The sequence below is a fragment of the Anas acuta genome, chromosome 2 (assembly GCF_963932015.1).
Source record: "Anas acuta chromosome 2, bAnaAcu1.1, whole genome shotgun sequence".
In the NCBI taxonomy this organism is placed as follows: domain Eukaryota; kingdom Metazoa; phylum Chordata; class Aves; order Anseriformes; family Anatidae; genus Anas; species Anas acuta.
This window is the reverse complement of record NC_088980.1, coordinates 81,188,241-81,202,862: the sequence shown is the minus strand read 5'-3', so window position 1 is coordinate 81,202,862 and position 14,622 is coordinate 81,188,241. Positions and strand designations below refer to the sequence as shown.

The 14,622-nt window shown below is 45.0% G+C and overlaps 1 protein-coding gene across 2 annotated transcripts in view; it reads left to right on the top strand.

Moving 5' to 3' along the window:
- SLC22A23 (solute carrier family 22 member 23) overlaps positions 1–14,622 on the top strand; it is a 95,230-nt gene that overhangs the window by 12,170 nt on the left and 68,438 nt on the right. For both annotated transcript variants that reach the window (XM_068670962.1, XM_068670964.1), the window contains exons 2-3: positions 3,618–3,721; positions 8,695–8,849. In XM_068670962.1, the coding sequence (XP_068527063.1) occupies positions 3,618–3,721; positions 8,695–8,849 (259 nt within the window). The remainder of the gene's footprint in view (positions 1–3,617; positions 3,722–8,694; positions 8,850–14,622) is intronic.

Below are 14,622 nucleotides of genomic sequence, written 5' to 3'. Positions count from 1 at the left end.
TAAATTTAAACTCTGGCTATACAAGGTACTTACATAGAAACGGAGAGAAAAGATGGATGCTAGCGCTGTGCAGGGAAAACCGCCAGGGTCTGGTTATGAAATGATGAATCGGGAAGGAGAAGAACAAAGAAAGAGACCCATCATATGTGGACCTCTGTGACAAGTGATTGATTCTTATTGCCACTTAGAGATTTCAAAACCGCCATGAAACACACAGGGGGGCATGGGGCTTCTCCCCAGGAGGGATTTGGGACTGCCCTGTCAGGCTGTGGCGTACATGCCACTTAGAGGCCAGGGATCCCAAAGTGGAGCCTTTTCTCCAAGGGTCAAGATAAACTGACACGCAGCGGATTTTAAATTTGCATTTTAGGTAAAACTTTTGCCTTAACTTCACTACAGATCCTGATTTGCTGCATGAGCCCTGCCCAGACTTCCATCTCTTGCAAGGAAGGTGCAGGATGGTTACATCTTGGGTGCATTAATTTTTGCCATATGTCTTCTGAAGCGTGTTTCAAATAGTCCCCCAGCTTGACTTCTGGTTTGAAGCACAGTGACTCACAGCACGGGTGGTGACTCACTGCGATCAATTAAACATTAGGATCCTGAAGGTGTGACTTCTTAGGCTTTGGCAAAAAGCGCTGTCACAACATGAAAAAAACACTTGCGATGCATTGCACATCTGCATAGGTGGCAAATTCTCCACATTGCTGTACTGCCACAGAAAAAAAAGCTTTTTTTTTTTTTTTTTGAGATCCCTCTTAATGTTTTGCATAGTGGATTATATTTATAAACATAACCTATCAGCTCTGTATATCACTATCAGACCTCTTGCATTAGGAGGCTAGAGGACAGAAAGAAAGAGAAAACAGAGGGGACACTGTAAATTTAGCAGCACCCTTCCTTCAGGTTGGGAGCTGCTAACTCCCAAATGGGACACCCAGGGATTCTGCCAGAGCAGCTACAGGATTTTCTGGTCTCGCTGCTCCTGACACGTTAATCTACCTTTTGTATGAGGTGATAGGGGATTACTGGCTAGACTCTGGCCAAAACAATCTCCTGGTGCAGATTTACTCGGAGTGCCACTTGAGCTGTCAGCAGCACTGCCTGCCCAGCGTGCTGCAAGATGGGAACCTGTGAGGGTTTTCTTTCTGTGTGAAAGCTGAGGCTGAAACCTCAAATCTGTGTTTGGTGCCTGTTTTGTATACCTGGTAGGCTTATGCTAGACTCCAGAATAGTCCTTCAGCTGAAGGCAGCAAGCGGTCAGACACGGGATTTGCAGAGAAATGGATGGGTTTGTTTTCAGAGGGGCTGAGGGGCTGGGCAAGAGCCTTGCAAACAAGCAGATGTGTGGTTCCCAGATAGCTTATCGGAGGGAGCGGGCCTGCTCAGGGCGCTGCTGGAGGGCCTGCTGGGAGTTCAACTTTTCTTCTGCTTTCAAACTCTTGCTCTGTGTGCCAAAGTGGACAACTCGGTGTCTGCCGTGTTGTCCCGGCCTGAAATTTCACAACATGAGGCTCAGGCTCCTCCAGCCATGAACCTTCACCTATGTGTGACCCAGCACTGCACGTTCCCTGCCCGGGCTCCGTGCGAGGGCCAGCAGCGGCTGGCTGTGGAGGTGAACAGGCACCAGGATATATCTGCTTTGTTTGCTTTCCTTGTACTTGGATGGCATTACAGCTCCTCTGACTGCAATAATGTGACAATGAGCAACTTGCAGTGCTTGCCTTTTAAAAGTATTTGTGTATAAATATGACTGTTTTTAATATGCTTAATTTCTACCCTACGTTCAAAAGTGATTTCTCACTTCTAATCGCTGTACAGACCTTCTGGATTGTGAAAATAAGCCCAGAGCATTTGAAAGGCTGCCTGGAGCTCAGAGGTGCCTCCTGAATTTTGTTTTGATTATGGCTAGCCTGGACAGGTATTTTTCTTGTGAGCTTGAGATTGGTTCTATAATTGTAAATATTAGGAACTGCATTTCTCCTGCTCGCTAAATACTTCCGAGAAGTCAAGAGCTTCGGAGAGCAATTCTCATTGCCTCGCTGAGCTGCTTGTTGCAAATAGTCCGTAGCTACTCAGTGGAAAAAACACTCATACCACTTGCTTCTTGTTCCTTAGTACCATTAACCTGTGGCTTGCAGAATGGTGCAGAGGATCAGAAGTGTATGTCCCAACTTCTACAAGTCGGAACAGTGAAGAACTCAAAAATACATTTAATTAAAATGAAAAGCCTGAGCATGAATGTTTGCCGAAAGCCAGCACGTTTCTTTTGGCCTCAGTAGTGCTACACTTCTTGGTGAGATGGTGTGTTCTGGGGAGGATGTCTTCTGTGATGTTGAACCAGATGGATGAGTCAGAGCTGCCTTATTTATGGAAGGGCTGCATGTCACGAAAATACCTAACACTGCAGTGCACCTAATTAAGCTCTTTGAGTGAAGCTCTCTTTTGAAGTTGCACCTGACTTTTTAAAACAAATTGCGTGTTTTAATTCTGCATCTTTGGCCATGAAACTTCAGTGACTGCTGTTGGGACAGCACTACTATTACCTTACATGCACAGCCATTTATTCTGTGAAGTTTCGGTTCTGGAGTAGCTGGCTCTCCAAAGTTAGCTGCACTTACTTGTTCATGAAACGTGTATGGCTCCTGTTGCCATCAATATTTAAACACTTCACAAACCACGAGCAAACACATCTTCCACATTTATTCAAGGGTATGATGGTACTATCCACGCTTCACACACAAGAGAGACTAAGTTATATGTCTGAAGGCAATGAGGGTGTTGGGTTTAAGCCAGGAATGCAGCCTGGCTCTCCTGAGGCTCAGTCTGATGTCTAGGAGGAAAACATCTTGGAGGTTAGGGAAGCCTTGCTAGAGACCTTGTTCCTGTTTTTCTCTTGGGAAGGGCGGGCTTCCTGGAATGGTCCATCCATTGTTCCTTTGGACACAAAGGGTGCTTTCGGTATCACAGAGAGCCTTGGTGTGGAGGTTCAGGCCCTGACTGATCTGCAAGCCATGATGGGGGTTGCTGTCCTGCGGCTCTCTGGATTGATGCCAGGACCTGGCTTTTCAGACCTGGCCTGACAAGCCATGCCATCAGTCTTCATCACCTTCCACTGCCTTCGGATGCTTTTCTGAAAACAAAAGCATCTTGATGCTTCGCCGATGGTAGCCTGAAAGTATCAGCCACTGGTGTCTGTGGTAAAGCAGCTGCTTTTCCTGGTGTCTTCAAGTGGTGCCAAGTAGGCCAATAGCAGAATGTCCTCTCAAGCTGTCTGGCAGCAGGTATCTGGGGCATTACAGTGATATACCACAGTTACATCAGCAATACCAAACCTGGAGATGCTCCCCGAAGCATCTAAACTCAGGTGGCCTGAAGAGGGTGGAGACTTAAGTGTTGAGTATTCCCCTTCTGTCAATAAGGGTCTGATGAAACTCAAATAAATGAGTCTTTTCAAATACTTTGTAGGATCTGGGGCTTGACTCAAGGGGGAAACTGCCATTCCCATGCACTTGTTCTAGGGCTGAAGCTTTCAAGGAGGTCTACACATGTGATAGTATGCTTAACTGCATCTGAGGATAGCTTGATTTATTTTGGTTTATCTGTCTTTCTTCTAGTGGGATCTTGTTTGTGACTCTGCCTGGAAAGTCCACATTGCAAAATTCTCCCTACTGGTAGGATTAATCTTCGGCCACTTAATAACAGGATGTATAGCAGACTGGTAAGTGAAAAATCTTTTAATGCTAGTATAACTGTAAATGAATGCCAGTATTAAATATTGTTTAGATTTTTATCTACTTCATATTCATAAAAAACTTTTGCGTAATGATTTTCATGTTCTGAAAAGAGCATGAACAAATGGTTTAGAACTGTATGTTAATTGCTTGAACCAAGTAATTTGCACCAAGGTAAGTAACAGGAAAATAAGCTATTTGATAGTTGACTTAGTTATTTCCTGCTGATACAGTTTATTACAGCTGTAGTGCTCATACAGAATTAAGTATTTTCTAATTATGTAAGTGGTGCCTTTGGTTAGTGGTTGTTTTTTTTTTTGGTTTTTAAATCAGGAGATGAGGCCAAAAGAAATTGAAAGCGGCATTGATTGAATAAAGGAGAACAGTGTAACGTCAATCTTCTGCTTACACAGTCTCATCTAGGGGTGGTAGAATGCTGTTGTTTTTTTTGTAAACTTTTACTTTGTTCTATTTTTAAAGTTCTTGTTAAGCAAATGTGTTGATTGTAGTGTTAAGGAATTGCTGACTTATATGCCACTAATATTGGGGTATTAGATTTAAAAGCACAGAGTGCAGTTCCTTAAATTACAGTAGTAAAAACATTACCAGATGCCCTGGTTGTTCTGAGAGTTCAATTTTTATTTCAAGAGAGTGCCTTGTAGTGCAGAAAAAGGGGAAAAAAATTAATGCCTGACTCAAGTGATTTCAATGGAAACATGCAGCATTTGAAACAATAGCCCTGTGATGCCATCCCAGTCATTTCAGTGGCTTCCACTACAGTTGCCAAAGTTGCTGCTTTAAGTGGCCCCAAGTTAACTCCTTCACCATTCACTAAACCAGGAAAGGAAGGCGTCACTCGCGCTTTTTAAGATTTCCGTAATAGGCAAACCTGTCAGTCAATGGGCAGAGCAGAGGCCCCCTGCAGCTATGCAGTAATGCGTCTGGAACTTTTGTAGCAAAATTACATCTCAGTTCTTGAGTAGTCATTAAAAGTTTTCAGGCAAGTGGGGAGTCATGACTTTTCGGTGAAGTAGGGATCATGCATGATGAAATACAATTGAAATTGATTAAAACACTGCGGTAAAACAGGGCTGTAACAGCGTGTAGAAAGTGTAGCAGGGAACTGAATGAGGGATCTCTTGGTTTTCCTAAAAAGGAATCCATGTGGAGAAAGCAGACTTATTGCCAAGTTAGGGAAATGCTGCTGTAATTGACAAATAAGTCACAAATAAGTGAACATCTTGTTGCCTAAGGCACTGTCTTCAAGAGTGAGATGCAGTAAGCGGTTTAATAGCTCTCTGCCACCAAAAGGAGGAGCATCCTGTGCTCCCATCTATTTCTTTCCCCATTTTGTAGCTTGCTCTGCCACATGTGCTTGTTGAACCCTCTCGCAGGCTGCTAGATGTATTTGGGGCTGCTAAAAGAGGACCTAAACAAGGATTTATTTTACGATTTAATCACAGTTTGAGTTTCCTTTAAGATGGAGGGTGGTGTGGAAAAACAGATACAAAGGGGATTGTACTTGTAAAATTAAAAAAAAATAAATTAAAAACTATGTCAGTCCAAAACAAGAGTAGGCAGATTGGGCAGATTAATACATTAAAGTGTTACAATCTTTAAAATTCCTGTTTTCATTTAATTTCATATCACTATCCAGTGTAGGTAATCAGAAGAGGCTTTGGGGCATTTTTATTTTTTATTTTTGAGCCAGTAGGGTTTGGGGCTTTATTTTTCCTTTTTGAACGGTTTTTAAAGCTGCATGTTATCAGGACGTAATGTGCATTAAGACAATTAGCTTATGCAAACCGAGTGGTCTGTTCAAAATACGGTAGTTGTATATGCTTTGGTAGCTCTGTGGCAAATCTATAGGAAGAAGGTCTGCAAACACATATTTTTACTCAAAGCCTGAGTAAGTTACTTGTTTGACAAGCAGAGCACTGCTGGCACTTTTGCTTGCTCTGGTCAGGGTGGCTGAGAGGTCTGTGGAAGGGTCTTGGTGGCCACGTGGCATCCTGCTGAGCAAACCTCTGCTTCTCACTGCCCAGTCCAGCCCTGCTTTGCAACTGCCCTGGTACTCCTTGGAGCCTTTGTGCCAATTCAAGTCCCAAAACCAAGAGAAAAGCTGCAAAGAATGGTACAGGAAGAACAATTTGATCAGCTGAAGGAGCAGAGCTTAGTCTTCTCAGGGTGGCAAGGTGCATACTTAGGAGTGTGGGTCTTGTCCTCAAAGCATTTGCCTTTCATCTACATCTCTTGACACATCTGCACATAGTGCTGTGTGGGTTACAGGTTCTCCAGAAGCCTGTGGATGTTTGTATCCCTATTTGTTTACCTGTGCAGGCAAAAGTCTGCATCTGATACAGCTAATAGTATGCAGCGTAGGCTGAGACTGTTGTGGCACAGAAATCTCCCTCTGGAATAGCACGGATGGCAGCAGCTAGTATCCTGGGGCTGTTTTACAAGGGAGATTGTGTATGTTTTAATTTCTCACAAGCATTGCCACGTAGTGTTAGTCAGATAACTCTGTCTACACATAAAAGGATTTTAGATACTCTGAGACAACATCCTGTCAAAACACTGCTGGATCACCAACCGTGTGGCTGATAGCTGCCCTGGAGTTTTGATTTCTGAGAAAAACCATCCCTGGGTGAGGAGGGATGCTCGGTTTGTCTCTGGGAGGAGGTACTGGAGGGCTTGCCTGGCCTGAGAGGGCTTTCACAAGCCCAGGAGGATCTCCTGATTCTTCGTTAGCAGCAAACATTAATTTGCATAATTTGTATAATGGCAGAAGAAATTCCAAGCCCTAATGATGCATAACCTCGAGTAAAGAGAGGGGGAGGAAGGGGGCTGATGTCTGTGAAGCAGTGGGGCCTTTTTTAATCAACATCAGGAAATGGCAGGTCAGGCTTGTGAAGAGAATTAAGTTCCTAATTCTGAGTGCTGGCATTAATGCCTTTCATCCACAAAATGCTTCCACAAATACTAATTAGTATGAATTACAGCTTGACTGTTATGAAAATAGGGATGTGGAAGCCTGCGCAGATCCCTGATAAGAGCTTGCAGTTTTTGTGTTCAAGGTTTGGTATGAGGTAATTCCCCTCTGTGTCCAAGTGCTGTGCACCCTATAAATACACCATGTGAAGCCCAGGCAGCGGTAGCTACCTCAGTGTCCAGCATGTTCCTGGCACGTTGCGTATCACTGAGGAAATAACGCTGTGTTCCCACCCTGAGTGGTGCAGCGAGCAAGGCTCATCCCCTGCGGGCTGGGTTTGCGAGGAACCTTCTGCCCTGACCTCGCTGCCTCCAGCTTGCCACTTAGTACTTGTTGTTTTAAAAACACCCAGTGCTTGATGCCAACAAGCTGAGTTTTGGTGAGGTGCCCCACAGCTGATGCTGCCGCTGGAAAAACATGTCCTCATCCAAAGGAGCCCCCAGCATCATCATCTGAGGTGTGACTTGAAAAAAGTGTAGGTGATGATGCACATACCGGTGTGGTTTTCCAGTTTTCCCAAAAGCATCAAAAATGATGTCTCCTTTCCAGCCCTTTGCCTCCTAATTCATTGTTCCTATTCCATTTTAAGTGAAGCAAAATCCAAATTTTTAATTGTGATTGCCTATGTACATAATGCATTTTACAGCTGCTGGTGACAGTCTGCTGAAATAATTGAATAGAAATGCTGCGGTATGTGAAACTGGATTAGGTTGTGAGGTTTAAATGTTCTTTATTGTGCTGACATTCAACCTGATGGCTGGCTTGCAGCTGACAGACTGCTTTGAATAGGTCTGTGAAAGCTGCCTACGAAAAGCAAGTTCATATATTCTTTGTGGAAGTGGCATATGGAGCTGGCTGAAAGGAATCCTCGGTTCCACTGGAAATCTTGTGGGAGTTGACAAGTTGAAATTTTGGAAATCTCCACATAACGATCCAATTCTTGCTTAAAAATAGCAGCGTGCTCTGGTACTTCAGATCATCTGTGTTGCGCAGGAAGAGGAGGGGGGGGAAAGGGGAATGATAAACACGGAGCATGTGAGATATGCAAAAGCCTCATATTCCTTTTACATAAGAGCCCAACTGTGCAGCAGGTGCCCCGCGTTCGGGGGCACTGTAATTCCTCTTCTCATCGATGCCACCCCAGCACGTGCAGCTGTGGCTTGCAGCTGAAAATCCTTCCTGCCAAGGAGGGCTGCAAATCCTCATGCCCACGCTGCCACTGGTCGATGCAGTGCATTTTTTAATCTTGTTGTTGTTTTTCTCCTCCAGTCGGGCTCATTTTGTGGGTCTCTACAGCTGCTATGGGGATCTGAGGGGAATGCACTGCTTTCCTACAAGCATTGCTGTCAGCTCTGTGAGGCTCAGGGAAGTGGCACAAACCCTGTTTTACACTTTGTCCCTGTTTGTTAGGCTTGTCTTCAATAACAAGGCAAAAAAAAGTTGTTTTTTTTTTGAGCGTGCTCCTCTTGCAGATGAGGCTGGTAAGCACATGTCTATTGGGTAGAGGAGAGCTCTGCAGTAAGCTCTGTGGCTGTAGGCTGTGAAGAAATAATAATATAGCGTATCATTTAACATATAATGTCATATACCCATCTCTGCTGCCAAAGAAAGCTCTGAGAAGTTGTTTTTAATCTTCAAGATACTTGTTTGTGGTCCTGCTGTAGTTCTTAGACGTTTCCTTGTTCACCATTGGTGTTTTGCAGTTGATGTCAAGCAGTAATAGAAATTGATGCTAAACAGTAATAAATCATATGCTGGCCCTGCATAATCTCACCTGAAATGAACTTGTCAATGCAAAGCTGAGTGAGGAATTAAGTGATTTTTAGATAAATAAATAAATAAAAATGGAACAAGCTTTAAAAATGGGTGGCAATATTTGGAAGGGATTGCATGACTCGTGCCCCTCTTTGTAATGCTGGAGCGTTGTGTCTGTCCTGGCTTTTAACACCGTTTCTTCCTTATTTTTAGGGTAGGTCGACGGCCCGTACTGCTCTTCTCTGTCATATTCATTTTGGTATTTGGACTGACTGTGGCACTCTCAGTGAACGTGACAATGTTCAGCACACTCAGGTTTTTTGAGGGGTTTTGCCTGGCTGGAATAGTCCTCTCCCTGTACGCACTGCGTGAGTATGCCTTCATCACCCATCCCAATGTGTGTTTACTGAGTATGTTGCTTGCTGTTCCGGGGCTTCCTGCTTTCCTCCAAGCAAACAAAAGCAGAATTGTTTGCACTGAGAAAACTTTAGCCTGAGTTTCAGTGACTAAGTAGGGATTTTTGCAGCTATCTCTTGCTACAGAGCAGTCTGTGAAGCAGTTTGAGGGACTGTTTAAAAGAAAATTATAAAGTGTGGGGGGGTATTGTTTGCTGTTACGTAAACCTAGAAATCATCTGAGTCATGGCTGTAACGGTTGTGGATTTCACTATGCAGTACTGAGCTCAGTAGGAAACTCCCTGCTTCCCTGTCTCTAGCTGTACGTATTCTGGCACTATTTCAGAAATTTTCCTGTTAACTGAGGCCAAGAAGCCCCTTGTCCCTGCGTTTGATCATAAAGTACATCAAAAATACACGAGAAGAGAAGGCTGAAGTCATTTTATCAAGGCTTCTTGTTTCTTTGTTGTTCTTTTTTTGATTGTTTCAAGGTGGGGGGTTGTGAGGGGGGAACAACCGAAAGAAACTTGAAGGAAATCTTACGAGAAATGTCTTTGTGATCATAGCATTTTGGGGGAGATGCCTGGTAAATTTGTCGCCAAAACATTTGGAAGCCCTTTCTGGAGGCCTTGCCCTCAGGGGGTCCATGTGCAGTGCCACCAGCCCTGTCTGTGTCACTTGGATGGGCTCCAGGGAGCTGTGTCTGCTCACGCTTCCTTTGTTGTTTGTGATTAACAGGTAGCCGAGGAAAATACAACATTTCCCCCTTTTTATTACGGCTCTGGAGAAGTATTACCTAAATATATCCTGGGACTTGCTGTACAGATCTTCATAAAATTTTATTCACTTCCTACTGTATCTGGTATCTAGCCCATCAGGATTTAGCACTGTATCCTTACTCTGCATGGAGTGCTTTCTACTATTAAGCCCTTGTGGAGCTTAATATTTGTATTTGTTTTGGTTTTAGACTGCTCAGAGGGGAAAGCAGCCTGACTAGAATACACAAGGGCTTGCTCTGTATTGTGCTTCTTCATAGTAGATAGGCTTACTCTTTTTCTTCCCCCTCCTTGTCTTTGGTCATGTAACCTCTAGCAAGAATTTTTCATCAAAAAGTAAGGCTACTACTGAAGACACATCTTCTTTTTTTCTCCTTTTATTATTTTTTTCCCCATTGTAGAAAATGGTAGCAAAACTTGCTTATCCATTTCACTTAGTGGCCCTAGAGATCTTAGTAGAGTGGAAGAAACTGAAGCAGAGCAGGTTGTTGTTGAAGCAGAACTAGCATCAAACCCTGCTGGCCTGCTGCACAGTCAACTCCAAATGCTGATCATGGTCTGGGCCATGAAGAAAGATCTTCCCCTGCTAGGGCAGCCATTACGTGTGGATATTCAGCAGGAGCTTAAGCTAGTTGGGATTTTCCACTGCCCAATGGAGTATGTTTGTCCTGGTTGGTTGGTCAGTTGGTTGTTTTTTCTTGTTATTTTTAAGGCATCTAAGCAAAAGGTTCGTTGTGGACTTTTGTAGACCTGAGAGACAGTGCATGTGTCGCTAAAGAGTAGCCCAACAGTAGTTTGCCAGCCTAGGCTTTTGTTCAGCAAACAGGAGATGCTGGTTAGTCCATGCTCTGCTTCATTCAGATCAAGGACTTGAATCTGATTTCCCCCACATAATTGAAATGTTTGCTGTATCTGCTGCATGTGTGTATCCACTGCAAGCAGGCATCTGTCTGCATAGGCAACATTCAAATAGAGCTAGTAGGTGTTAGGAGAGATGTGTGAAATTAGCTGCGGCATGAACATCAGTGCAATTTTATAGAAGTGAGAAAAAAAAAATCTCCCTGCACCCCTGGGAGATCTTCTGGCTAGGGAGGTGAGGGGAGTGGGAATTTCTGTATTAAATATTATCATTAAAAAAATAAGAAGTGTTGTCATCTTGGTGTAGAGTAATGGGAAAGAATTAATCCCTAGAGCCTTAAGAGAATGGGAGGAACATGATTTTTTGTTGTTTTTGTTACTTTTTCTTTGGTTTTCTTTTTTACTCATTAGTAGACATAATTTGTTAGGCGTTCTCTGAATTTTGGATTGTTTTTTTCTGTTTCTGCCAGAGCCTATACCGCTCTATTGCACTCCTCTGTGGAGTCATCTTCTATTTCATGGCCCCTGTTTCCTTGCTGTTAATGGTCTTGATTTCTTCCACCGGAGCTTCGTGTCCCCAGAATTCCCACTTGGCTGCCCCAAGCAGAACAAGAGAAAATGGAAAGTTTGATCAGCTAGAAAGAGCCATTAGCTGAAGTTTTCAAAGCTACTGTGCAGAATCAAACTCTATAGGCCTGTATAGCCTGCAAAGGTAATAAGCCTGCCACAGGGATCCTCTTACACTCTGTCAGGCTTGCTAGTTATGCTTGGATTTATGGCCTGCCTCACGGAAATTGTAAATAACCGTCCTGGATGCTTTGGGAGTGGGAATAGCACCAAAGTGCTGCCTTTAAAACGCAGAGCTGCTGAGCTTGAGTTGCCCTCACCGCTCACACCACGCTCTTTTCAACGGCCTAACGTGGTTTTCCTGCAGGTTTGCGCCAGCATGCAGGGTGAGCCCTGCGACAAACATTGCTTTTGGTGCCTCTCTGCAGGCTGGTTTCTGGGTTGCCGTGAGCTGGCTTCTTGTGGAGGCTGTAGCGAGGAGGGTGTTGGCCTCTTTTCTCAGGCAACAAGTGATGGGACACGAGGAAATGGCCTCAAGCTGTGCAGTGGGAGGTTTAGGTTGGGTATGAGGAAGAATTTCTTCATGGAGAGAGTGGTCAGGCATTGGGATGGGGCACCCAAGGAGATGTTGGCATCCCCATCCATGGAGGTATTTAAGAGACGTGTGGATGGGATGCTTAGGGACATGGTTTAGTGGTGGACTTGGTAGTGTTAAGTGATGGTTGGACTTGATGACCTTAAGGGTCTTCTCCAACCTAAATGATTCTGTGACTCTGTACAGAGAGCTGGAGCTGCCTGGGACTTTGCTAAAGGAACCACTTTTGATGCTGATTCATTAAGCTGACAAGTTTTTCTGCAGTTGTTTTAGTTTTGGCAAAAGCTTTTGCTGGAGAGGTTTTTCGGGTACAACTGGTGAACTTGCAGGAAGAGCCAGGCTTTGCAGAGGTGGTGGCACTTGCTACGAAGGGGGAAGCAGAGGGGAAACGAACCTGGGAACCTCTTCCTGGTGCTGTGGTCATTGAATCCTCTCTCTGTGAGAACGAAAGGGAGGTGCTCCTTTTCCCGAGCAGTGCCACGTGTGCCTGAGCAATACCTCAGCAGGCACCTGGGAGCTTTTACAGCAGGTAAAGGAGCACCGCTTCCAGCGAACAGCCCCGCTCGCTGGCCGCAAGCCCCGTGGGACAAAGTACGCTTGGCAGATGTGGAAATCGCTGCCCTGGCCAGATGCTGTGCCTTCCCTCGGGCTGGATTTCACAACCCGGCGGGGCTGCAAGCAGGAATTCCCCCCACCCACGCTGCTCCAGTGCTGCCTCCGAGGCCGTGCTGGTGTCAGCATTAGTCTGGGAAGCCATCCCCGTGGGGGGCAAAGGGTGCTGCTGTCAGCAGGATGCACCCTCTGGTCTCATCTCTCCTGCCTTGGGCTGGGTTCCTGCTGTCCCTCGTGCCACCAGGGCCTGGGGGAGCAGGCCTTGTTTCCTGGAGCAGAGGCTGTGATGACAGCACAAGCTGCAGCGCGGGTTTGCACACAATCGCGGGCTGTTCAGCTGTTTCACGGGTGACTGGGCTGCAGATTAGGCTGCGAAATTGCAAAGTCTAGACTTGAATGGAGCAATAAATAGGCTCTGAGAATCGCTGCGCGGAGAGGGAGACAGCACCTCAGGTTGGAGCGAGGAAGCAGGGGTGTCCCTCCAGCACGTAGCAGCAGGATGAGTTGGCGTGGTGTTTTCTCCCTTTCACTGCTAGAAGAAAAAAGGTAGGAATGCTGTGCAAAATAATAGCCTGCCTTTTGAAAGGCTGGAGAACTCTGGCAAAGGTTTCCAGGCTGGGTAAGATGTCCAGCTGTGATGTATCTTTCTCGTTTCTAGCTAGGTCGACCTAACCTGTTACTCCTGTAAATTACACAGGCACTGACCTGAGAGAGGCTCAATGTGATTTCTTAAGCCTTTTTTTTTTTAAATGTTTATTCTGTAAAGCTGGAGCAGCATGCTATAGAAAGCATTCTAAAGCTGAAGGAAGCCTAGGGACATTGGATTGTGGTAATGTCAGATTTGTAAAATAAATTTGCATCTAATAAGCTGTCAGACAGTGAGAGTTGCCTTCTTTTTTTTTTTTCTTTTTCCTTTTTCTTTTTCTTTTTTCTTTTTTTCCCACCTCCTCCCACCCAGAAGCATATAGGCACAGGTATCCTGGAGCATCCCAGGTGTGCAGCCCCCATGTCCCTTGGAGTTAGTGGTGTAAGCAGTGGAGTTGCTCCATTTTATTCTCCAGCTTCCCCTCCGGAGTCTTCAGCAGCCGACGTGGCCCTGTCCAGGCAAGGCAGGTGAAATCCTGCAATCCTCACGCTCCGAATCTGTTTGGTGCAACCCGAACCAGCCAAATAAATAACTCTGTAATGCCTTCCTCAAATCGGAGGACGTGGAAGGCATCTGACTGCGTTCCAGTGCCTTGACATGTGCTTTCGTTCCGCAGTAACACGCAGTTCTCTCGGCTGACACTTGGGTGACAAGATCAAGGTTGTTAAGCCACCTACCTTCTGTTTATGTAACCAGCCTTCTGCTCTGAGTCATCCCGTGCAGGTCCGGGAGGAGGGATCACAGACAGATCAAGCGCACGAAAATCTTTCTGAATCCCTCCAAAGTGGCCATTAATTGCTAAATCACACAATCTCAGGTATGGGGCTCTTTGAAGAGCAGCTAGGGATCGTGCTGATACGAGGTGGGATGCGAGTTTCTGGAAAGCGCAGCTCTCTGTTTGTACTAGCTTTGTGCAAGAACTGTTAAACAAAACAACGTGAAGGAGGAACACTACAGCTGCTCAAAAAAGGGTCTGTGCATGCCTTTTATTGAATGCCTGGGGGGTTCATTTATGCAGGAGTGGAAAAGGTTGCTAGAACTGCAGCACTCCCCGTATAAATATCTTCCTTGCTTCCTCCCACATTGATCCTACCGAAGGAAGCAAACTGTGACTCCTCACGTAATTTGTTGGCTTCCATTTCTCCACATTTCCTTCCCTTTTTCTCCTGGTCAGAGCTCTTCTAGAGACACGGTGTCTACCCTTGGAGCACTGGCTGGCATGTTTATTTTAACCCCTACAGACTGTTTTCCAGGGCAGAGGTGCCCTTGGAGCGTTGTGAATATGTTGTCCCAGATCACGAAAAAAAGCCATGCAATTTGAGGCAGCCAATTTGAAATAAATTTGTGCAGCCTTCAAGTATGCCGAAGGGGAATAAAACCAGGATCTTTCTAAAGCTCCTTGGGAGGTTAGAAGGTGTTCAGTTAATGCAGAGATTGCAACAGGATCTGATTTTAATCATTTTTTCCATTTCAGTTGCTGAAAATCCTGTGTGTTGTCAGTGTGACCAAAAAGCCCAAGGAATTAATTTTTATTTGAGGTACTTCTTGTATGATTGGTCAACTGGGAATGCAATTAAGATGCAACGCGGCTGTTAAAATACTTGTGATGATGGCAATCAGATGAGATTAGAGCACACTTGCGATTTCCCCAGCTCAAAATACAGCTTACATTTACAGTGTAAAGTGTGTCTG